Source organism: Dipodomys spectabilis, unplaced genomic scaffold (assembly GCF_019054845.1).
Source record: "Dipodomys spectabilis isolate Male_0828 unplaced genomic scaffold, ASM1905484v1 ptg000728l, whole genome shotgun sequence".
NCBI classification, from domain to species: Eukaryota; Metazoa; Chordata; class Mammalia; order Rodentia; family Heteromyidae; genus Dipodomys; species Dipodomys spectabilis.
The window spans coordinates 357620-382245 of NW_024871405.1; the positions used below are offsets into that span (position 1 = coordinate 357620).

The window sequence follows — 24626 nt, forward strand, 5'->3', positions numbered from 1 at the left end:
TAGGTGGCACTTTGCCACTTTCTGCCCACGTTGTCCCCCCACCCCCAGGGAGGTCCTTGGCCATCTGGTGGGAGGGGGGTTGAGGCTGCTAGGGAGCTATTGGTGACCAAAGCCCTCACCTCAGCCCCAGGAGATCTGCCGGGAGGGAGGGCAGCGCCTGCCTACCCCTCTCCACGGAGTGGCTGTGGGCGCATCTCCCTACTGCAAGTGGAAGCCCATGCGGCCTCCGTGGAACTTCCCATCTCCCCGCGGGCCGGGGCTGGACCCCGGGCGGGAGGGCGGTCTCAGCTCTGTGAGGCTGTGTGCCTTGTCTCCATGGGGATTTGCCCGCTGGGACTCTGCAGGTGGAGGCGTTGGGGGATAAGGGGGAGCTTGTTGCTGGGGGGGAGGCTCACTTGCCTTTTGCAGGCTCCTAACACTATAAACAGCGGGGGGCAGGGTTCAAAGTTCAAGAACCTGCCTTTCTGGAAGCCCCTTGGCCCCCAGGCCCGTGCGGAGCTGCGGGGGGCGAGGAGGGGGACGGCCGGGCCACCAGGCTCCACCACTGGGCCGCCGGCTCCCACCGCCCCTGGCGGGTGGGACAGAGGGCGCGCTGGGGCCGGACCGAAGGCCGGCCGGCCGGAGGGGCATCGGACAGGAGCTGGAGCGCGCCTCCCCCGCCGGTGGCCGTGGCCGCGCTGATGGGCTGGGGTCCGCGGGGAGGGGCGGGGAGGCAGCTGGACTCGGCGGCGATTTATGGGCCTTTCAGGCGAGCAGGTGCCGCCGCCTTTGTCCCTCGGGCTTCACAATGGCGCCGCTGCCGCCGCAGCGCCGGCCCCGCCGCGCGAGGCCCGCCGGGGTGCGGGGGGCCCCGGGGAGGCCCGGGCCGGGCGCGGGCTCGTGGGCCGGGCGTGGCCGCCCCGCGCCCCGCGCCCCGCGCGAGCGCCCTCTCCTCCGCGGGGCGCCCGGGGGCCCGTGCCCAGCGCGCCCCGGCCCGGCTGCGCCCCGACGGTGCGCCCGGCCGCTGCTCCGGGGCCCCGGGTCCGCGAGCTGGCCCGGCCCGGCCCGCGACGCCGCGTCCGGGGCGCACACACAGGAACCCATTCTTCCCGGCTCCGCGCAACCATATGGCAAATCCGCGTCGCCACAGCAGCCCCGCCTATTCAGGCGCAGAATGTCCCGCAACGGGGAACAATCGCGACAGTGTTCCTGGCGATTATGGATGCGAACGGGGCGAGAAAAAAATCATTTAACTCCGAGAGATAGCCAACTAATTTCCAACCATATGTGAGCCCGAATTCAAAGCCGAGCGGGGCCGGAGTTCATTCGGAGTCCCGGCGACTTTATTAGGTACAGAGGAGACAGATGTCCCGACACACACGCAGCACAGAAAGTCGTGTCCCGGAGTTCTTGAAAACCAGGGCAGAGATCTTTAAACAAGATCGACCCAGCCCCCTGATGGACCGGGCCAGGTCCCTGGGGGAGCAGGAGGCAGGAATTAGCGCTCGCAGGCCCTGCGGGGCGCCGCGCCCCTCCTTCCCGGCCCGGGGCTCAGGTGCTCCCCGAGCCCAGCCCCTACCCGGGAGGAACAAAGACCCCGGCCTGCCGGAGGGCGCTCCCGGGGGGCCTCTGCTTTCTGACCCCTCTGGTGCTGAGCTCTGGGGATGAGCACTGGAGTGTCCGGTTACACCGGAGCCGGCCAGCCTGGCACACAATAGGTCTTCTCCGGAGTTGAACGTGTGACCCAGTGGCTGAATGAATGAAATGAATGAGTGAGCCACTGTGGCAGCCAATGGGAGGCTGACAAGTCCCTCGGGTGGCTGGTGGCGGGGACAATGACGAAGAAAAGAGCCTCGGCCACGAGCCTCCCATTCTTTCTTTTTTTCTTTTTGCGAAGACAGAAAAGGAGAAAGCTCGTTAGAGAGACAGGAGAAAAAAAAATCTTTCTGTTTTCCCTGCAATGCAATTATGTTCCAGCTTTTTCTCCTTGTTATTCTTTTAAGCCAAATGTCTGAATAAAAGGATTATTTCCCCCCTCCCCGCCCTCTCCGCCCCCACCCCCCCCAGGACAGACCGTGGGGCTAATAGCCGGCCGGGCCTGGCTAGATTAACTGCGGCCCATGGTTTCCGAATTTCTTCTGTGCATGTAAGTGAGGTCAGCTGCTGTCCAATTGTCCCAGCATATATATTTGAAAATTTAAATATTTGAATCAAAGGAAAAAGGAAGGATTTGCATTTCTGCCCAACCAGCAGCGGGCCACAGCCCCCCCCTCCAAATGGGGACATTTATTTCAATCAGAATGAATTGTCTCCTGGCCTCTCGGGAGGAGGGTTGTGTAGGGAAAGGCAGCCCCAGATTTCCCTTTTGTTTCTTCTGCTTTTGTTTTCGGTCGGCCCACGAGGGAGGGTGTTTTCGGAAGCTTAGGGACTGACTTTGGTTTGAAGGCTATAAAGAAACTCCCAGAAACCTCTCTGGCACAAAAGGGAAATTTAATTGAACGTGGGCCGGTGACAGAGCCGGCAGGAGGGAGGCTGATGTCTCTGACAGGGGCGAAGCTCCGACTCCAGCTGGCAGGGTCAGGTGGCGCAGGAGAGGCTCCGTCCTTCAGACAGGCCCTGTCTTGAGGTCGGCACTGTCTTGGCTCTAGAAGATAGCATTTTGGGGACTTCCCCCCAACTTTCACGTTGCGTGCCTAGGCGTCGCACGTTTTTTCTTTTTCTTTTTTTTTTTTTCCGGTGCCAGTCCTGGGGCTTGAACTCAGGGCCCGTGCACTGGCCTGCAGCTTTTCTGCTCAAGGCGAGCGCTCTACCACTTTGAGCCACAGCGCCACTTCCGGCTTCCAGGTGGTTCCTTGGAGATAAGAGTCTCAGGGTAGCTGGGGCAGGTTGGTGCAGCACAGGAAAGGGTGGAGGCCAGGGATGGAGGCGGGTCTCTGTGTCTGCCCCATCTGCCTCTGCCTGGAGCTGGGACCGGAGCTGGGACCCGGTGAGCGCGGAGGGTGTGGCCCCTCCCCAGCCTGTGGGAGTTCGAGAGCCTCTTCCCTCTGTGTCCTTTCGTGGCTGACTCCCATGTGTCTCTGCCCACGCGTCCTCTTTGTATAAATGCCCAATCAGAGCTGGGTATTCTGTAGCCCTAGCAACTCAGGAGGCTGAGACCTCAGGATCACGGGTGAAAGCTAACTGGGCCAGAAAAGTCTGTGTGATTCTTATTTCCAGTGAACCAGCAAAAGGTCAGAAATGGAGCTGTGGATCAAGTGGTAGAATGCTAGTTTTGAGCAAAAAAGCTAAGGGACAGAGCCCAGGCTCTGAGCTCCAGCCCCAGGACCGGCAGACCCGTCCGATTCCTTTGGGGCCCAAGCTAGTGAGGTCATGAAAGGAACCCTTTCCAAATACACTCCACTCTGAGCTACTGGTGTTGGGGAGTCACGAGATGACATATGAGGGGCACGGCTCAGCCCACAACACTGGGCTTCCAAAGTGGGCTCCTGTCAGAGGGCGCTTGGCCGTCGGGAGGCTGTCCACAGGGCCCAGGCTCCTGTCAGAGGGCGCTTGGCCGTCGGGAGGCTGTCCACAGGGCCTGTGCAGGACAGAGGACGCTGCGTGGTGGCTCTTGCTGCTATGCTCACAGCTAACCTGGGGACCCTCGTCCTCCCCAGTCCCATCCGCTCCCTTGAACACACTACACTAATCTTCCCCCCAAAGGCCAGGAGAAGTCAGGCAACCATAGCTCACGCCTGTAATCCCAGCTATTCAGGAGGCTGAGATCTGAGGATCACAGTTCAAAACTCAGCAAGGGCAGGCAATCTGTAAGACTCTTATTTCCAGTGAACCAGCAAAAGGTCAGAAATGGAGCTATGGCTCAAGTGGTAGAGTGCCAGCCTTCAGAGAAAAAGGCTAAGGGGAAAAGGGCAGGCCCTGAGTTCAAACCCCAGTACTCTCTCTCTCTCTCACCCCCCCCACTTACCACACACACCACATACCACACACACACCATACACATACCACACACCACACACACACCATACACACTACACACATACCAGACACACACCACATACACCACACACACTACACACACACCATACACACACCACACACACACACTTACCACACCATACACACTACACACATACCAGACACATACCACATACATACCACACACACCATACACACACATACCACACACACACACACTTACCACACCATAATACCCCCACCACACATACACATGCACACACACACCACACACGCACACCATACATACCACACACACACCACACACATCCACCCCCCCCACCACACACACCACACACTACACCCACACCACACACATACCCCCACATACCACACACCACACACACGCCACATAACATACACATACCACACACACACAACGCACCACACATACACACCACATGCACACACACCACACACACACCATACACAGTATACACATACCAGACACACACCACATACATACCACACACACCACACATACCACACCATAACACCCCCACCACACATACACATGTACACACACACACCACACACATCCACCCCCCACCCCCCACTACACACACTACACACACACCACACATACCCCCCCACCACACACCACACACCACACACATACCACACCAAACATACACACCACACACACAACATACACACCACATACACACACCACACACAACATACACACACCACACACCACATATATACATCACACACAACATACACATACCATACACCACATATACACACCACACCACACACACCAGATGCACACACACACCACACATGCACACCACACACACCACACACACACCACACAACACACACACCACACACACCACACATACCACACACAACATACACACACCACACATACCATACACATACTACACACCACATGTACACACCACACACACACACCACACACATCCACACCCCCACCACACACACCACACACACACCACACACACACAATTGAGGCTCCTTCGAAAGTGGCCAGAGAGGTGAGTGAGGAAGGCTGGCAGGGCATCTCCAAGCTATTTTCTCTCTCTCCTCCGCTTCTCCTTCCTCCCTTCTCCCTTGCCCTTCCCCTTCTCTTCCCTTTCCCACCTTCACCATTTAAGCTCTTCTTCCCAAACCTTCCCCCTCCCCACAAGGAGTTCCTCAATCCAAGTAAGAGCCTAGCGGGGCCGAGGAATCCGCCACCACCCAGCAGATGATATTCTGATGTCTGCGCTCACACCAGCCATGCTGTTACTGTGTCCCTAGGCATGCTGACTAACCTCTCTGAGCCTTGGTCTGCCTACCTATGTCACGGCACGCAAAAATGCTGACCCATCTCTCCAGCAGGGCAAGAAGGAGCTAATGAAAATGATTGGAAAAACACCCTAGGCATTTAAAAAATGTCACGTAATTGCAAAATAATAATGATAACAACAATATACTTTGGAAGTTTGCTGTAATGAGAGCGGGCCTGAGTGGAATCCGTCCAAGCCGGTTTAGTTACTGAGGCGCCCCAGGACTCCGATCTGAGGAGGCCCTCTTGTGAGGAGGTCCAGACCTGGACTCAGTGCCACGCCCCGGCTGGGGGTGGAGGGGCCCCTGTGGGCGGAGGGCCAGCTGGGGGCATTGCTGCTCTGACTCCTAGCTCAAGTGGCTGGCAGGACCAGGGTAGTTTTTATTATTTTTTTTAATTCCCCAAGTGAAAATAGCTTAACAGTTCCCCAGTTGTAGAAATATGTGCACAAAGAAGTATGTGCACCAGAGAAACGTGGTAAAGAAAGAACTCGGCAGACGCGCTCCTAGCAGAGAGCCAGGGCCAGCGGGGCCATGCACTCTGACATGGTGAGACTTTTGCTTTTTAGGTCCAAAGTACATATTTTGAAGCACGGAAACACGCGTGCACACAGGCGTGAGCACATAGCACAGAGCTGCCGCCTTTTAAAGGGGTCATGTCTCCATCAATGTTCTGAGTTGCAAATAAAACACCAGAAGCTCCAAACACGTAATAGGCCTGGCCTTCAGGTTGGTCTCACTACCTTATTTCTTTTGTTAACTTTAGGCCTGGGACTGGAACTTAAACTTCGGTACCTGACGCTGTCACTCATTGGTTGGTACTCTACCCCAGTGGGGTGGTCCTTTACTTTCTTGTTTATTTTATTCACCTACCTTAAATTTGTTCAGATCATTCAAGATAGCTTACAGTTGGGCAAGCTCACTTCACATAAAGCTTTTTTTGTTTCTTTGTTGGTCGTGGGTCTTGAACTCTGGGCTTGGGCACTGTCCCTTAACTTTTCAGCTCAAGTACTGTTCTACCTCTTGAGCCACAGCACCACCTCTGGTTTTCTGGTGGTTTATTGGAGATAATAGTCTCAGGGATGCTGCTATCAGGGCTGGCTTTGAATCGTGATCCTCAGATCTCAGCCTCCTGAGTAGCTAGGCTTATAGGTAAGAGCCACCGCACCCGGCCTCAAACAGAGGTTTTTATAATTAGGTGTTGCCTCTCAGCTCTGGTAACTTACTGGAGACTCTCTGGAAGGGGAGAGGTGGAACAATTGCTTGGATGCAAGTTCAAGATTCAGAGTTCAGTTTCTACTGAATGGGCCTGGCTTTCCTCTCTGGTCACCGAGTGTCAGGAGTACCTTGCCATAGTGGTAACAGATTCGAATTCAGGGTCTCACGCGTATACCACACTTCCAGCCTTGTTCTGCTGGCTGGGGCTTGAGCTCAGGGCCTGGGGTTGTCCCTTAGCCTTTTTCACTCGAGGATGGTGCTCTATTGCTTGAACCACACACAGCTCCACTTCTAGCTTTTTGCTGGTTAATTGGACATAGGAGTTGCTCAGATTTGTCTGTCCAGGCTGATTTCAAACCTCAATCCTCAGACCTCAGCCTACAAAGCAGCCAGGATTACAGGCAGGAGACACCAGTGCAGGGGTTTGGCTGGCTATTTTCGAGGTAGAAGCACACGCAGGCCTCGATTTGATGGCTCTGTGCCGTGGCTGGGATAGCAGGCGTGTGTGAGTGGGTCCGGTTCCCCACTGGTGGAGATGAATTCTCGAAGACATTTCTGCAGGGACAGGCCTGGAATCACCTTCCTTCAATCTCAGCCTTCCTTTTAGGATGAGGAGCGTGTGTTGCTCCGCCTGGCTCTGGGTGGTGGAGGGGCATCTTGAACTTTTCTGCCCAGTTGGCCTTGAATCACAATTCTCCTGCTCTTAACCTCCCCAGGAGCTAGGATTACAGGCATGAGCTACAGAGCCTCGCCCTGGGTATGTGGAAGATTCTTAACAGAATAGAGGTTTAAGAGATCCACACAGAGAGTAAGGTCAACCAAGAAAAAAAAAAAAAGGTAGAAATGGAGCTGTGGTTCAAGGGGTGGCAGAGCGCTCATCTTGTGTACAAACACTCGGGGACAGTGCTCAGGCCGTGCGTTCAAGCCCCAGGACTGGCACAGACAACCAACAAACCAGTTCCTACCTGGGTGTGGGTGTTTCGGCCAAAGCCATCCCCCCCCCCATCCTGGCAGGCCCAGGGAGGGGGATGGCTCCTCTCGGGGAACACAAGGCTGCTGGTCTGTGAAGGATGGAACCAGTGAGGTTGTGTCTCAGACATGGGAATGAGGAGAAAGGTGAGGGAGGGGCTGTGAGGAGGACCCTGCTCACCATCTGAGACCACGGAAACTTCTGGGGCACGCACTGGCTGTGACTTCCTACGAGCCTCCCCAACTGTAGCTGCGGGCAGGGATGTGTGGTGTGCCCTGCCGCCTTGCCAGCCTGGATTCCCTACCCCGCCTGTCTGCCCTTTGGAGGATGGCTGGGGTGTGGGCGGAGCACCCCTCAAGGAGAATTTGCTCTCCAACTGGGACTGGAGGAGGGAGGCGGCCCTGGCCTGGCAGAGAGGGGGTCCTAGGGTCCCGGAGGGCATCTGGGAGCAGCAGGTACAGGTGCAGGTGCAGGCTGTAAGGAGCCAGTGGGCGCATGCCAGCCGCCCAGGTCTTGGCCAAATGGGCTACAGTGGCCAAGGGGGCTGGGTCTGGGTCTGGGTCTGGGGCTCAGGGCTGGGTTTGGGTCTGGTGTTCAGGGCTGGATCTGGTCTGGGTCTGGGTCTCGTGTTTGGGGCTGGGGCTGGGCCTGGGTCTGGGTCTGGGTCTGGTGTTCTGGGCTGGGTCTGGTGTTCAGGGCTGGGTCTGGGTCTGGGTCTGGTGTTTTGGTCTGGGTCTGGTTCTGGGTCTATGTCTAGGTCTGGGTCTGGTCTGGGTCTGGGTCTGGGTCTGGGTCTAGGTTTGGTTCTGGGTCTGGGTATGGGTCTGGATCTGGGTCTGGGGCTTGGGTCTGGGTCTGAGTCTGGGTTTGTGTCTAGGTCTGGTTCTGGGTCTGGGTCTGGTTCTGGGTCTGTGTCTAGGTCTGGTTCTGGTTCTGGTTTTGGGTCTGGTCTGGGTCTGGGGCTTGGGTCTGGGGCTGGGTCTGTGTCTAGGTCTGGTTCTGGGTCTGGGTCTGGATCTGGTCTGGGTCTGGGGCTGGGTCTGGGGCTTGGGTCTGGGGCTTGGGTCTGGGTCTGAGTCTGGGTCTGGGTCTAGGTCTGGTTCTGAGTCTGGGTCTGGGTCTGTGTCTAGGTCTGGGTCTGGGTCTGGTCTGGGTCTGGGTCTGTACCTAGGTCTGGTTCTGAGTCTGGGTCTGGGTCTGGGTCTGGTTTGAGTCTGGGTCTGAGTCTAGTTCTGAGTCTGGGTCTGGGTCTGGGTCTAGGTCTGGTTCTGAGTCTGGGTCTGGGTCTGGGTCTGGATCTGGGTCTGGGTCTAGGTCTGGGTCTGGGTCTGGGTCTGTGTCTAGGTCTGGTTCTGGGTCTGGGTCTGGGTCTGGTCTGGGTGTGGGTGTGGGTCTGGGTCTGGGTTGGGGTCTGTGTCTAGGTCTGGTTCTGGGTCTGGTCTAGGTCTGGTCTGGGTCTGGGTCTGGGTCTGATCTGGGTGTGGGTGTGGGTGTGGGTGTGGGTCTAGGTCTGGTTCTGGGTCTGGTCTAGGTCTGGTCTGGGTCTGGGTCTGGGTCTGGTCTGGGTCTGGTCTGGGTCTGGTCTGGGTCTAGGTTTGGGTCTGGGTCTGGGTCTGGTCTGGGTGTGGGTCTGGGTCTGGTCTGGGTGTGGGTCTGGTTCTGGGTCTGGTCTAGGTCTGGTCTGGGTCTGGGTCTGGGTCTAGGTCTGGGTCTGGTCTGGGTGTGGGTCTAGGTCTGGTCTGGGTGTGGGTCTGGTTCTGGGTCTGGTCTAGGTCTGGTCTGGGTCTGGGTCTGGGTCTAGGTCTGGGTCTGGGTCTGTGTCTGTGTCTAGGTCTGGTTCTGGGTCTGGTCTAGGTCTGGTCTGGGTCTGGTCTGGGTGTGGGTGTGGGTGTGGGTCTGGTCTAGGTCTGGTCTGGGTCTGGTCTGGGTGTGGGTGTGGGTCTGGGTCTGGGTCTAGGTCTGGTTCTGGGTCTGGTCTAGGTCTGGTCTAGGTCTGGTCTGGGTCTGGGTCTGGGTCTGGGTCTGGTCTGGGTCTGGGGCTCTGGTCTGGGTCTGGGTCTGGGGTTGGGGCTCCGGGCTCCGGGCTGGGACTGGGGCTGGGACTGGGGTTCGGCGCTGGCGGCCTAGCTACCCAGGAGGCTGAGACCCGAGGGTACAGGCTGGGAGCTGGGGGACAGTGCCCGGACCTCGAGGTCGAGCCCCTTAACCGACCAAAGGAGAAGCAAGTCCAAGGAACAAATTGTGATCCCGCCGCGCGATCTGCGGGGGCCTCTGCCGCCAGTCGCACCTCGCAGTGAGGGGCCACATCGTTGGGGCGGCCCCTGGCCGGACACCCCGCTGCGGAGGCTCCGGCACCCCGCAGCCCTGGAGTGGGAGCGCCCACTCTGACCTCCGGGGTCCCAGCCGGGCCGAGGCGCTGCGGGGGCGGCGCGGAGCAGAGCGCGGGAGGGGACACCGGGGACCACGGCCCCACGGGAGGGGGCACCGGCTGCGGGGCCGGGGGCGGGGTGCACTGCTGGACAGGTCGGGTCGGGTCTGCAGGATGGGTCTGGGGATGGGGCTGCGGGGCGGGGCTGCGGGGCGGGGCTGCGGGTTGGGGTTGCGGGGCTGCGGGATGGGGCTGCGGGGTGGGACTGCGGGATGGGGCTGCGGGGTGGGACTGCGGGATGGGGCTGCGGGGTGGGACTGCGGGATGAGGGCTGCGGGATGGGGGCTGCGGGATGGGGCTGCGGGGCGGGGCTGCGGGATGGGGCTGCGGGGCGGGGCTGCGGGTTGGGGTTGCGGGGCTGCGGGGCGGGGCTGCGGGGCGGGGCTGCGGGTTGGGGTTGCGGGGCTGCGGGATGGGGCTGCGGGGTGGGACTGCGGGATGGGGCTGCGGGGTGGGGCTGCGGGGTGGGGCTGCGGGGTGGGACTGCGGGATGAGGGCTGCGGGATGGGGGCTGCGGGATGGGGCTGCGGGGCGGGGCTGCGGGATGGGGCTGCGGGACAGGGCTGGGCTGCGGGGCGGGGCTGGGCTGCGGGCACGCGAGCCCCCTGCCGGCCCGCGCCGCCCGCCCGGCCGCCCGTGCGCGCGCGCGTCTGTTTAGAGAAGAAAGCGGCCAATTTGTTTTCATTCAGAATCACTTAAGATCCCATTTTGGAGAAATGAAAGAGAAAAGCGCATTCCCGCGCCCGGCCGCAGCGTGCCCGCCCGTGCCCCGCGGTGCGGGGGGGGGGGGGGCTCCCCTCCCCCTCCCCAGCCCCTGCCCCTCCCCCCTCCCCGCCCCTCCCAGCCCACCCCTCCCCTCCCCCTGCTCCCCTGCCTCCATCAGCTTCCCCTCCCTCACCCTCCCTCCCTCCCCCGCCCTCCCCTCCCCTCCCCTCCCTCCCCCTCCTCTCCCTCCCCTCTCCTCCCCTCCCTCCCCTCCCCTCCCCTCCCTCCCCTCCCTCCCCGCCGCGGCTCCGGTCCCCGCGCTCATCTACATGAAGCGCACACTCGCGGCCCATCTGCAAAGGCGCAATTAAACGCGGGGGGCGGGGGCCCCGAAATTAGCATTTCCGCGGCCATCTGGCGCGAGGGCCGGGCTCGGCCGGACAAAGGGCGCCGGGCGAGGGGAGCGGCGAGTGTGCCGCGGCATTGACCTGCAAATGAGGCTTTGTGCGCGGAGCGCTCGGCTGACCGCCCCGCCGCGGCCCTCGCCGGCCTGGGCCGCGCACCCCAGGCCGGGCCGCCCGGGCGGACGGGCGGGCGCGCGGTCGAGCCCCCAGCGCGCCGGGCCGCGGGCTGGCGGGGGACCCCGTCCTCCAGGGCCCCGTCCTGCAGGGCCTGGACGGGCGCAGGGGCCGTGTCCTCCAGGGCCTCAGCTGGACAGCCACATTGCCGGCAGGACGATTATTCCCTTTGCCATCAACGGCCTTCACCTTCCACTGCGGTGGTGGTGGTTGTGGTCGTGGGTTTGGCCTTCAGCCTCAGCCCGATCGCAGACATTCCCCTACGGCTCAGCGGGTGCAGGCCGGCCACCCCACAGGGAGCCAGGCCTGGGGCACCCCGCATGGCCAGGGACCCCTGCCTGGCCCCCACACTTTCTACAGCATGATCCAGACTGGACCCTCAAAGGCCTGGGGGAGCAGTGTGAGGCTGACCTGGGTCTCCCGGACCCCCAGCCTATCTTGGGGGCCAGGCAGGGTGTGCGGGGAGGGAGCATTCCCCGGGGAGAGCAAGGGATTCCCCGCAGGGTGGGGTGCAGTGGGGTGGGTCCTCACGGAGGCCAGATTGTGACAGGTGGAGGGCAGGGCAGGGGTGTGTGTCCATGCCACCCAGTCTGGAAGTGAGGGTCAGTAACACTCAAATGGGTTACCTGCCCACTAATTTCCTCAGAAAAGGGGAGACCAGGATGAGTGTGGAACCCAGGACCTGTCCTGTCTGGCAAGTGCTGTGCTAAGTCCCCAGAGCAGGGCCCTGGCCAGAAGCTCAGCAGGGTGGTGCAGGCACAGGCTGGGGGGTGGGGAGGAGGCCGGGATGAGGCTCCCCTAGGCCAGGCCCAGGCCCCTACGTGTGGGGCCTGGCCACTATGGACAGGCGTGGGGTTCTGTCACCTGCAGTGTGGCTGGGGCAGGGTGCCCACCTGGGGTAGAGGTGCTGGGAGGGAGAGTCTAGCCAGGCCTCATAGTCTCTCTGCACACAGGGCCCAGAGGCCCAGAGGCCCCATGCCAGGAGCAGGAGATGGGCACCTGTGCCAGGTCTTCTTTGGAAGGTGGAATCGGCTCCATCCGGCCAGGTTATATGTGTGAGATGCCAGACCAGCCTGGGACATGAGGGCTGACACGGGCAAGGATGGCGGTCACTTTCTGCCAGGGTTAGGCTGTGTACTCCCAGTGTCGCCGGCCCCATTTGCCCCTGAAGAGACAGAGGCCTGGCTGGTGTCCTGCTGGGTGAGGTGGCATACACCTCCAGTCCCAGCTACTCAGGAGGCAGAGATAGATGGAGGACTATGGTTGAAGGCCAGCTTAGGTAAAGTGAGCAGGAGGCCCTGTTTGAAAAATGGACACCCAAACACACAAACCACCACAAGAGAAAGCAGAATTGCTGGGTGCGTGGCTGAGTTCAAATCCCAGTACTGCAGTTTAGATGTCCTGCTTCTGCCTGCCGTTTGTGGGGGGTGGGGGGTGGGGGAGGGGCAGGTAACCAGTCTGGCAAACTGCAAGCCACCAAGGCCCATGCAGCTCCTGTCCTCGGGAGTCCCCAGTCCTGCAGGCAGCCCGTCCTTTCCTAATCCCCCAATTTTCTCCTCATGTCCCCAGTGTAACCCACCCTGGTCAGGGGGGAGGAGGTCTGCTTCCAGGCCCGGCTGTGTCTGGGTCTTCATGCCTCAGACCCAGGGCCCACATTTCCGTGTGATCAGGAGAGGGACCAGTGCCAGGCAGTTTGCCCCTGGGCCTTGTAAGGCGGGGCTGCCTCGAGCCTGGGCCCTGATCCTCACTTGGGCAGGATGGAGACTACCCGGAGGCAGCCCTGGGCCCCAGGGTCTGACTGCAGATGGATGGTGTGCCCTGTCTGCTCTGCCTGCAGCCGGTGCCCCACAACTCCAGACCACCGCAGCCCTCTTCTCTTCTCCTTTTTTTCCTCCTTCCTTTCTTCCCTCCCTCCCTCCCTCCTTCCCTCCCTCCCTCCCTCCTTCCCTCCCTCCCTCCCTCCCTCCCTCCCTTCCTCCCTTCCTTCCTTCTCCCTCCCTCCTTCCTCCTTTCCTTCCCTCCTTGTCGGTTGTGGGCCTTGAACTCTGGGCCTGGGCGCTGTCCCTCAGCTCTTCAGCTCAAGGTGAGCGCTCTACCACTTGAGCCACAGCACCACTTCCAGTTTTCTGGTCGTTCATTGGAGATAAGAGTCTCACAGACTTTCCTGCCTGGGCTGGCTTTGAACTGTGGTCCTCAGATCTCAGCCTCCTGAGTAGCTAGGATTACAGGTGTGAGCCACTGGCACCTAGCCAGCCCTCTTTACTTGCTGGACATCTCAAGTTGGATATCAGTAAGAGAGAAATGGCCTCTTTTTGCCCAGTGGGGCTAGGGTGACAAGTGTCACCTGGTCATGGGCCTTGTCCCCCTTGGCTGCCTTGTGGCTGGTGAGGCCGCACACCCAGCCTTTCTCCTCAGGGCTGGGGTGCAGCCCCCTGCCTTTGAGCGTGGCGCTGTGGCTGAGGGTGGCAGAGTCAGGGACAATAGAGGGAGAGCAGCGAGACCGTAGCTGGCAGTTTGAGGCCCTGTGTCTGCTGCTGTCAGTTCAGATCTAGCGGCTTACCTGTGAACTGGGCCCGAGGGCCCTGAGCTTTGGCCCACTTTCGTGTAGAGCCTGGGCAGACGGGAAAGGTTTGGGCATCCATGCATACCCAGGGCAGCATGGGGTCCAGGCGGGAAAGTCTGTTACGGCTCTGTCCCCGGCCAGCTTCTGGGCCGTCCGTGGTGGTCAGCTCTGGTGGTGGTCACTTTAGCACTGGCCCTGGATCCTGGTGCGAGAATGTCCCAGGCCCCTCTCTGTCCCTGGGGTGGGCTCCTTGTAGCCCTGGGCTAGGCCAGGGGCCAGGTGGGAGGCGGCGGCCAGGGCGGCTCCCCGAAGCTGAATGGTGGCTGTGTCCGGCAGCCCCGGCTGTCATCTGCTGTTGAGATTTGGTTTCCTGGCTGCAGGTGGATGGCGGGAGCTGGGTACCCTCCAGCGCAGAGCCCTGCACCGTCTCCTGGGCCTGGGGGGAACAATGAGGCCCATTTCCGCGGGAACAGGGCCCAGGCGACAGTGGAAAAGCAATCTGCCTGGGCCGAGGCCTCTGGGGCTGGCTGGCAGCGAGGTGGGGCTGCTGGGGGCCTGGGTGTTAGGCCTTGGCAGCGGGCGCCTGGTAACCGAAGCTGCCGGGACACGCGCGCGCAGGGTGGGCAGTGCCGCGGGGCGGGCGGCAGGGGGAAGTGGTGGGGTGGGCGCTGGAGTGTGCAGGTAGGGTACCTGGACGGGGCTCACAGCAGCTCCCCAGGATGGCCAGGGCATTGTGGGGGTGGGGGGGAGGGCTGCCCTCTGTACACTCCAGGGAGTCACGGGTCAGGCTGGCAGGCTAGGGTCTGGGGTCTTTGGCTGGACTACACATTGAATTTTAGTTCTTTTTTTTTTTTTTTGGGTCCGGTTGTGGGGCCTGAACTCTGGGCCTGGGCGCTGTCCCTCAGCTCTTCAGCTCAAGGCTAGCACTCTACCACTTGAGCCACAGTGCCACTTCCGGCTCTTTTCTTTTTGCTTATGTGGTGCTGAGGAATCGAACCCAGGGCCTCATGCATGCAAGGCAAGTGCTCTAACCACTGAGCCACCTTCCCAGCCCTGAATTTTAGTTCTTTTTAAAAATTTTTTGTTGGTCTTGGGGCTTGAACTCTGGGCCTGGGCGCTGTCCCTCAGCTCTTCAGCTCAAGGCGAGGGCTCTACCACTTTAGCCACAGTACCACTTCTGGTTTTCTAGTGGTTTGTTGGAGATAAGAGTCTCATAGACTTTCCTGCCGGGGCTAGCTTTGAACCGTGATCCTCAGATCTCAGCCTCCTGAGTAGCTAGGATTACAGGTGTGAGCCACCGGCGCCCGGCTTGAATTTTATTTATTTTTGGTGCTGGTCCTGGCACTTGGACTCAGGTCAGGGCCTAGGAGGTGTTGTCCTTGAGGTGTTTTTTTTTTCCCTCAAGGCTAGGGCTCTACCACTTGAACCACAGTTCTACTTCTGGCCTTTTGGTTGTTAATGGGAGATAAAAGTGTCCCATGGACTTTCTTTGCCCGGGCTGGCTTTGAAGCATAACACTGGGCCTGCAGATCTCAGCCTCCGCAGCAGCGGGATTACCCGCAGGAGCCACTGGTGCCCAGTTTCAATGATTCTTTTTTTATATTAAAGCATCTTTTTGCCTATTCTTTCTTAGGTGAGTACAATTCTTTTTGGACAGTGCCCACCTCTCCTCCCCCTTCCCCCCCTCTGCCCCTAGCCCCAGGGGCTTGAATTTTGAAGTAAAGTAAGTGAACTAGAACCAAATGCCCTTTGATGGAGATCCGAAGAAGGGTGAGGTGCCTGGGCCGTGGGTTCTGGGGGAGTGTGGGGGGCTGTGTGGGGAGCACGCGGTCTCGTTTTGGATGCACAGATCTGTCTCTCACGTCGTTGCAGAGCGATCACGGGGGCGCTGGCGGTTATAGTCCCGCACTCCTGAGATCTGAGGGCTGTGGCCCCCAGTCAGTCCAGGCTGGAAAGTTTGTGAGATGCTACTGTCCAATCAGCCACCAAAAAGCCGGCAGAGGAGCTGTGGCTCAAGTGGAAGAGTGCCTGCCTTGAGTGAGTAAGCTAAGGGACAGTGCCCAGACTCTGGAGCCAATGTGGGTGCATGCATACACACAGACGCATGCACGCGCGCACGTGCGCGCACACACACACACATACACGATCTGGGGAGGAGAACAGGTGACCATCTACATGGCCCCACGCAAGCCTGCACCCGCACCCACGCAGGCCCACCAGTCAGCGGAAGCCACACCCATGTCTACGCCCCTCCTCTCCAGTCCTTCGATGGACTCCGTGGACAGGACGGGGATTTGATCAAGACTCTTTGACATCAGTGACATTTCCCACCGTCCTGAAGCCTCCCCTACAAAGCCCCCGACAGGGCCCCCAGCGTCCGGGGACAGGCCCTTCCAGGCCATGCTGGCATCCAGTGCCTGGGCCTCTGCTTGGCTCCCGCGGCCTTGCCCAGGGAGGTCTGCACTCCTGCATCAGGGACCCTGCCTGGCTGCGGTCTCCCCAGCACGGGCCACCTCTCCAGGGGCTGTGGCCAGAGGGGTCTCACCAGACCCTGCTTGTGACCTCAGGGTCACGCCATGGTCTTTCCCATCGGGGTGCAGTGTGGGGGTGTCATGTTTCCCTTCTGGTCTTGGGCCAATTCACCAGCCGATGGTGTCTGAGGCCCTGCCAGGTCTCCTCTGGACCAGGCACCAGCACAGCTCTGCGAGAGAAGCCCCGCCCTGCGGCGCTGCTCTTGGGAGAGAATGGGGTACCTGGCGTGCATTTGCTTCTCCTCCATCTCTGGCTGCGTGGTTCTGTACGCATGCTCAGAGCCGGATGTCAGTGCTGTGAAGTTCAGGCTGCAATGGCCAGCTCAGCACAGAGAGGTCGGGGGCCCTGCCCTAGGCCACACAGCTGGACTGGCTGAGTCAGGATGGGAATGAGATCCTTGATGTCTAGTTCTTCTTCTATCTCACAATAAAGGTGACTGTTCCATTTTGTATGCACGTGTGTGTGTGTGTGTGTGTGTGTGTATAAAAACCTTCCAGGAAGAATTTTTTCTTTTTTTGGTCAGTTGTGGGACTTGAACTCCAGGCCTGGGTGCTGTCCCTGTGCTCTTCAGCTCAAGACGAGCAGCCTTGAGCCACAGCGCCATTTCTGGTTTTCGAGTGGTTTATTGGAGATAAGAGTGTCATGGACTTTCCTGCCCAGGCTGGCTTTGAACCGAGATCCTCAGGTCTCAGCCTCCTGAGTAGCTAGGATTACAGGCGTGAGCCACCAATGCCCGGCTTCAGGAAGAACTTTTTTTCTGTTTGGGCAGTCTCATCAGTGGTCTGCTATAGCAGAGTTTCTTTCTTTCTTTCTTCTTTCTTTTTAAAATAATTTTTTATTGAGATTAGGTGATCACAAAGATTTCACATATTTCACGTATTGTGGAATAGTGATAGTTAAAGTCACAAACACTTTTTAGCCTTCACGAGACAAATTGTCATTATCATGGTCTATAAAGCTTGTGAATTCTTTTTTTTTTGGTCAGTCGTGGGGCTTGAACTCTGGGCCTGGGCTGTCCCTCAGCTCTTCAGCTCAAGGCCAGAGCTCTACCACTTGAGCCACAGCGCCACTTCCAGTTTTTCTGGTGGTTTATTGGCGATAAGAGTCTCATGGACTTTCCTGCCTGGGCTGGCTTTGAACTTCAGTCCTCAGATCTCAGCCTCCTGAGTAGCTAGGATGACCAGCGGGAACCACTGGTGCCCGGCAAAGTTTGTGAATTCTATGAGCTTTGACAATACAGCTGTTTCTTCCACATCAGGTGGTGATATTTACATTTCTTTGTTTTTGCTTCGTGTAAGCTGCTCACTCTTTCCCTCTCATTCTCTTCCTCCCATTGTTGCCCTTGAGTTGCTTAGTTCATTTTCATCAGTGTCTGGAGCATAGAGCAGAGTTTCTTAAGGATCCAACTGGCTTGCAGGTGGCAGGTGCGGTGGCAGCCGTCTTGGAGGCAGTGAGCACAGTTGAGGGCTATCTGAGGGTGGCTCTTGCTGCAGGCACAGTGCTCTTTGACGTCCCAGCCTGTGCTCAGACCACCTGGGAACCGAGCCTGGAGGCCCGGAAGGCCAGATCGCCAGGCGATTCCTTCCTGACCACAGCAGTGCATTCTTTGCCACCGGAAGTGTCTTCTCCGAGGCCCGCCAATGCCAAGGCTGCTGCTGGTGTGTGCTGGGCCGCCAGAAAACCCCACCGAGGGGCCTTCTCCTGCGCTCCGCATTCCTCTCCAGACCTCGAGGATACTTCTTATGCCTGGGAGATCCTCTGCCCCCAACGTGTGTGTGCGTGCGTGTGTGTGTGTGCGTGCGTGTGTGTGTGTGTGTGTGTGCGTGCGTGTGTGTGCATGCCAGGACTTGAACTCAGGGGTTCACACTCTCCCTTGGCTTTTTGCTCAAGGTTGCCACTCTGCCACTTGAGCCACAGCTCCACTTCCGGCTGTTTGGTGGCTCATGGATGGTAAGCGTCTCATGGACTTTTCTGCCTGGGCTGGCTTCGAACCACAGTCCTCAGATCTCAGCCTCCTGAGCAGCTAAGATTGTAGGTGACAGCCGACACGCAGCTTCCTTTGATTGTTGTTTTGCTGCTGCTGGCCGCTTCCGGGTACAGTGAGCTCTGGGTATGACTGTCCCCTCCCCCACTCCCCTCCCCCCCCCCCCCCCCCCCAGGCGAGGGCGCTGGCAGGGCCGGCTGGGAGGCCAGGCTGCTGGGGCCCTGGAGGGGCTCACTGTGGTCCTCATCACCTGTGCTGCCCCGATCCCTGGGCACCAGGGGTGGGCTGGGCTCCGGGAGTCAGGGCAGACCTGTCCCCCTAAGGTCTCGTGGGGCTGAGACTAGAGGTGGGGTATGGAGGCATGGGGGAGAGGTGCCCAGTTCAGGGCTGGGCTGGGCCAGGCAGCTCCCACCTCCTGCGTCGTCGCGTCCCTGAGCTGCCATGGTCATGAGTTGCTGGGAGCAGGGCCGGGGCACGGAGCCTGCGCAGAGGGGCCTCCTTGCCACACTCACCCAGCACCTGGGGGCTGGCAGAGAGGGTGTGCCTGGGCCTCACAGGCCTTGGGGTAGAGGGGGTAGCCCCTAACTTCAACTAGTCATTTCACCCCCTCTCTCTGGCCAATAGAGCCCCCACCCCACCCACCCATAGGCCCTGGCTGGCCAGGGCCCCGAGCGGCCCACGTGGGTCTGTTCGGCATGCCTGCCGGTGCTGTATTGGGCCAGCCTGGTGGGCGTGGGCCCAGAGGTGTGTGGGCCAGCAGCAGTGGACAGCAGCGGTGGACTGCAGCGGTTTCCTTGGCTCAGACTATCCTAAGCACGCCCCAGCTCCAGGTCAACTGGGGGCCCCAGCTCTCCTGCTGGGCCCCCCAGCTGACCTGGGGGGGTCTTGTGGTGGCTGAGGGCTGTGATATGAGGTTGTCCTCTCAAATAGGGCCAGATGGGGGCATGTCCCAGGGTCTCTGGGGCCTCTGGTCCTGGGGGACTGTGGGCTGGAGTCTGGGGAGCTGGGCTTTGGCCAAGCTGGGAGGAGGTCTCAGAAGCTGCCAGGCATCAGGGTGCGAGGCCGGCCTCTGTGGGAGGGGTGGGCGGCGCCCTCCCGGGGCCGTGCGGTGGGCGTTCCAGGGGCCCTCCCCGCAGGTGCCTGTACCCCCACCCCACCCGGCCCAGTGGCCACGTCAGGCGCAGAGTCTGGGTGGGCCTCCTTCCTCAGGGTGTAGGCAAAGCCCCTCTCCTGGGGCATCCATCCCTTGGCACTACCGCGTGGTGCCCGTCTGAGCCTGGGCATCTCTGGGGCCCCAGCAGCGTTGGATGCTCCCGCAGTCTTCACTGTATCCCTCGCTTATTTATCTGGACTTGCTGACACCCAGCAGGGCCAGGCCGATGCCAGGGGCTCCCACCCCTGACCCCCTGCCCCTCCCCTGCATGCTAAAAGACGTGGCGAGGAGTCTAGAGCGAGGAGGGGCAGGGCGGGAAGCCACTGCCAGCTCCGAGGGAGGGGCGAGGCTGGATCGGGAGGGGTTGGGGCTGCGTCCCAGGCCCAACAGTGTGAGCAGCGGGGAGACAGGGCTGAGAGCCCAACGAGGTGCTTTGGCTTTGTTTGGTACCTGTGCATGTGTGCCAGGCTGGCACAGCTCTCACCACCACCCACCCAGCTGGGCTCCTCTGAGGGACTTGTACCATCTCGGCGGCCTGGGCAGCAGAGGCTGGCAGGTGCCTCGTCTCCTCCTCCTGGCCAGAAGACAGGAGAACTTTAGGATCAATCGGCCCAGGCTAGACCAGGTCTGACTTCCCCAGGGGTGAGGCCAGAGGCCCAGGCAGGGGTGGGAGGGGGCGGGGGAGGTGGGTGCATCTACGGCTCGGAGCCTACCCAGCCCCTGGCAGACGCTTCTGGCACCCATGGGCCACTCAGACTTCAATCAGGGAGCCCAATTTGGAGACAAAGGCCCGGCTCGGGGGACAAATAGCCACGGATATTGTCAGCCAGGCGGCCAGGCAGCCGAAGCGGGACTCGAGGAGGGCTGAAGAAAGGGCTGAGGGCGGGGGCCGGAGAATGGGCCGAGGCTGTGCACCGCCGTTGCCCGGGCGACGGTCCTCTCACAGAGAGGTCGGCCTGGCCATTGTCCGGAGCCCGCAGGACGTGTCACACACCAGATGGTCGTGTGCTGTCTAGGTCACTTACCGGGGGGACAGAGTGAAGGAATGTGGCCAGCTCGGCGGGGCCGGGGCACCATCTGTTCGCTTCGGCAGCGGGCACCGGGCAGGCACCGAGCACTGGCCTGGCCAGGCCCAGCCTCGACTGCGGCTTTAATTAGCTAATTCTATAATTGGGCTTTATTTCAGGTAAATTGCATTTCACACCCGAGAAGGCCGCAATGGCCCTTCCAGGGGGGAGGGGAGCGCTGGGCGCCGTGCTCAGCGGCTCCCGCGCAGCGCAGCGCAGCGGCCCACTTGGAGGCCCCGCCGCAGCGCCCGGCCCGGGCACTGCCTTCCAGACAGCCCCGTCCTGGGCTTGCACAAATATTTACCCAACAAGGACACAACAGCGCCCGCCTTCCTGATCGTCGCTGCCCCCACCCCCCCCAGAGTGCAGCCACGCGGGCGGGGAGCCCGAGGCTGAGCTGCCCCTGTGCTTTCCCTCAGGACTGGCCAGGTCCAGTCAGCACTGGTCAGGCCGGGCACCAAGATCCCACGGTGGGAGCCGGCGCTGGACTCGGGAGAACACCAGGGGAGGTGGGGGCAGGGAGCACCAGGGAGACCCGGATCCTCTCCTCCCCCAGCAGCCTCAGCAACCTCCTCACACCTGTGTCCCCTCTCTCTACCCCTGGCCACCCACTGCCTCGGGACCCCGGCCCGCTCCACGCGTGAAATCTCAGATGCCTCCAGCCCCACGGCCAGGGATTCAGGGGTCCTTTGGAGGGACAAGAGGGGTTCACAGAGGAACCAAGGTGAGTGAGCTTAGCGCTGCCCGATTTCTCTCCTCTGAGCTGGGCACAGCACTCATAAACAGGCAGGTGGGCACAGGCCAGGGCAGGACGGCGCCAGCAGACACCACCTGGACAGGCGGGGTGAGCACCGTGTCACGGAAGGGGAGGTGGAGGCCTGCTCTGTGTGGTCTCCCCGGTGGGGGAGGGGGACAAAGCCGGGCACCAGGTTGTCCTTGAGAACCCGGCTCTACGTCGGCACCAAGACCAACCGTGGAACTCCATGTTTATTAGGAAAACCCTGCAGAATGATTAATCACAACCACACCGTGAACCTCATTAAAACACAGATTCCCCATCACCACAGATTATCCTGATGCCCAGGAGATGCGAGGCCCGCAGGGAAGGGCCGTCCAGGGGGCCCGTGGCAGCCTCCAGCCCACCTCCGCCCCGCGCCTCGCCAGTGCAGCTCCTGCCGGGGCCTCTGTCCATCTGTCCCATGGCGGGGGAGTGGCAGGCTATTGGGGGGAGGGGCTGGAGAGAGGGGGAGAGACGGAGACCGGAGGGAGAGGGCAGAGGACTCGGCTCTCCATGCCTGTCCTGAGTGGGGCAGAGGGCTGGGACAGGCATCCTGTCCAGGGGGTGCCCCGGGAAGCCGGGTGCCTGCAGCCCCCTGCCCCGGCGTCCTCCTCTGTGGGAAGGAGGGAGGCAGACCCTCCCGACAGGGCCCGGGGCTGGCCCCGCCCCGCTCTGCGCTGCCCATTCTCTGTCCAACTTAGACTGGAGGCTGGGATGAGCCCCCTGGACCTTTCTGGGCCTTTCCGTGGTCTCTCCTCAGGAAGTCAGTGTCTTCCCTCAGGGTCACCCGGCCAGGCCAGCTGACCATTGCCCCTGCCACCGTTCGGGATGCGTCACCCGAGCGGCGGTGCACACCCAGTCCAGGTCGAGAATGGGCCTAAGGGGGCCCCCGCCGGGCTCAGCTGGGCACCAGTGTGACCCCCGGGGCTGAGGCGCCAGGCGCCGGCCTCAGGGCCTCCCCGCCGTGCCCCGTGGAGAGGGGCTCCCCTCCCAGAGCCCTGCCTCCTCAGGAGCTGGGGTCGGGGCTTCTGGGGGGCACGGTCAGCTGTTCGTAGGTGGGCAGGGCGTTGCTGGGCAGGAAGAGCTCAGGGCGGATGGAGCCGTCCTCGCCGTGGGCCGGGCTGCTGCGGGCCGGGGGGGCTTGGTGGGAGGAGAGCAGTCGGTGGAGCATGTCTGTGATGAGCACCAGCCTCTGGTCCAGCTGTGTCACCTGGGGACAGGAAGAGTGTGTGTAGCGCAGGTGACAGTCTGGAGACCACCTCAGGGCCCAGGCCAGTGAGGCCCGGAAAGGGGTATGCCCATGCTGCCCTGTCTATCTGCGTGGCCTGGGGTCCCTGTGGGCGTCTGGGCATGCACAGCGTTGGGTGATGCCTACTAGCCTCCAAAGTTCTGGCTAGACCCTGGAGTCGGTCAGCACCCCCTAAGTCCTGGCTTTGCTGTGGCCTTTGGCTTCCTGGGGGAGGCCGGGGGTCAAGGATCATAGGAGCCAGGCTCGCTCAGGCTGCAGAGCGCTGCCCTGGGACAGCAGAGGCGGTGGGCGCGGGGCTCCGCGGGGCTGGGTGTGGATGGTGCGTGGAGGCCGCTGTCCATCAGGTGCCTGGCAGGAGGCAGAGACCCCGGCCCCGTCGGGTGACCAGCCCCCCCGGCGCTGCCCTTCCCCAAGGCTGCGCCTCTTTTCCTGTCATCCCTCAGGCCCCCTTCCCTAACTTAGTGACACCCCCATCTTCCCAGAGCCCTGGGGGTCAGGTCCGTGCCAGGCAGAGCTCCTGGCCACAGGGCCTCTACCACATGCCTGTCAAGGGCCAGAGGGGAGGTAGAGGCAGGGCAGGGCTGGGGATAAACGAGGCCCAGAGTAGGCGCTCCATCCATGAGGAGCCCAAGGTCTGCCTCCTCCTCAGAGGGCCTCCACGGGAGCCTGAAGCCCGAGGTGGTCAGAGCGCCCCTGGAAGGGAGGCGCGGGCTCACCTGCCCTGGAGCCCTGTTCTCATGGCCGGAAGTGGCAAGCCGGCCGACGGGAAGGTGGAAGCAGCAAAGGCCCTACCTGGGAAGGCCGGAGCCTTCCCTGCCGAGCCCGCCCTGAGGGCTGGGGAGGATGGGCCTGGCAGAAGTGCCGGGCACGAGGAGCTCAGGGCGTAGCAGTGCTCGGCTGGTGCCCTCTGGGCTGGCACAGGCTTTGTCCTGGCCGCTGGGCGGGTGCTGCTCTGAGGCCCCCAGGGCACTGAAAAGACCTGAAACGGGGGCGGGGCGGGAGAGCAGCCCGACCGACGCCAGCTGAGAGTCAGGCGAGCCCACGGCGGACGCCGGAATGCGTGGCCGGGGTGACTAAGCCCTGCTGACCGCCGGCCGGGGGGGCCGCCGCCGGGCGCCTTCCCACCTGGACCTGCACACGTCTCTGTGAGCGCTGCGCCCCGGGCTGCTGATGGCGACGGGGATCTGGGCGGGGTGCAGGCCTGTCGGAGGCCAGCAGGTCAAGAGTGTTGGATGGAGGGGAAGCTGCCGGTGTGCAGGGCTTCCGGGGGCCTGCTTCGTGGGACTGCGCTGTGGCCACCAGCCTCTTCTAAGGTACTACAAGGAGGGCCAGGCTACCGTGGTAGCTGAGGAAGGGTCTCTCCTGGGCAGGGCACAGAACACATGTCCCAGCAGTCCCTGGATGCCCCCCCACCCCCAGTCCTGCTGGCCCCTGGGAGGGAGGGCCCAGGCCCAGGCATTCCCCTTGGCCCCAGAGTTCGGATCCCAAGACACCACACCCGCAGGATTCCTGAGGTCTCCACCCATCTTTCTCCCCCGGCTTGGGCTGTCGGCAGCCATGGCCCTGACCACCTTGACCGTGCTGAGCCTCGGCTCAGTGTGCAGGTGCCCGGGGAGCACCGCGCCCTTCAGAGAAGAGAGAACCTGTTCTGAGCACGGGCTGGTCTCCCCAAGGCCACGGGACAGATTCGTGTTGGGGACCTTGGATCTTGCTGCCATTTGCAATCTGATAGTGACTGAAAGGCCTGACACACAAAAGCCCCTTTTGTGCCCTGCCTCGACACACCAAATTAATAACCAGAGAGGACTTCGGCGGCCTCGGAAGAGAAAAAAGCAATTAGAATAACAGCTAGTTAGAAAGCCCACGGCCGCCGGCCACCGTGCCCAAGGAGGCAGAGAGTCCCGTTTGATGTGGTTATGAATTTGTTTTCAAAAGAAAAATTCTTGAAAAAGAGTCTTTCAAGAGAAATTTTTGAAGAACCTGCCCAGCCTCCACCCGATTCGGCTCGTCTGCAGGCGCCTCATCCAGCCTGGACTTCTTTTCTTTTCTTTTTTGCTGGTTCTGGGGCTTACGCTTAGGGCCTGGGCATCGTGCCTTAGCCATTTTCAACGA

The 24626-nt window shown here is 61.1% G+C and overlaps 2 protein-coding genes across 3 annotated transcripts in view; both read right to left on the minus strand.

Moving 5' to 3' along the window:
• Positions 1–24626, minus strand: part of Dhcr7 (7-dehydrocholesterol reductase) — a 365017-nt gene that overhangs the window by 328158 nt on the left and 12233 nt on the right. The window lies entirely within an intron of this gene.
• Kcnq1 (potassium voltage-gated channel subfamily Q member 1) overlaps positions 21467–24626 on the minus strand; it is a 285785-nt gene continuing 282625 nt past the window's right edge. Inside the window, exon 16 of one of the 2 annotated variants that reach the window (XM_042672583.1) lies at positions 21467–22475. In XM_042672583.1, coding sequence (XP_042528517.1) covers positions 22272–22475 — 204 coding nt within the window. In that variant the 3' untranslated portion in view covers positions 21467–22271. The remainder of the gene's footprint in view (positions 22476–24626) is intronic. The other variant, XM_042672584.1, reaches the window with a different exon arrangement.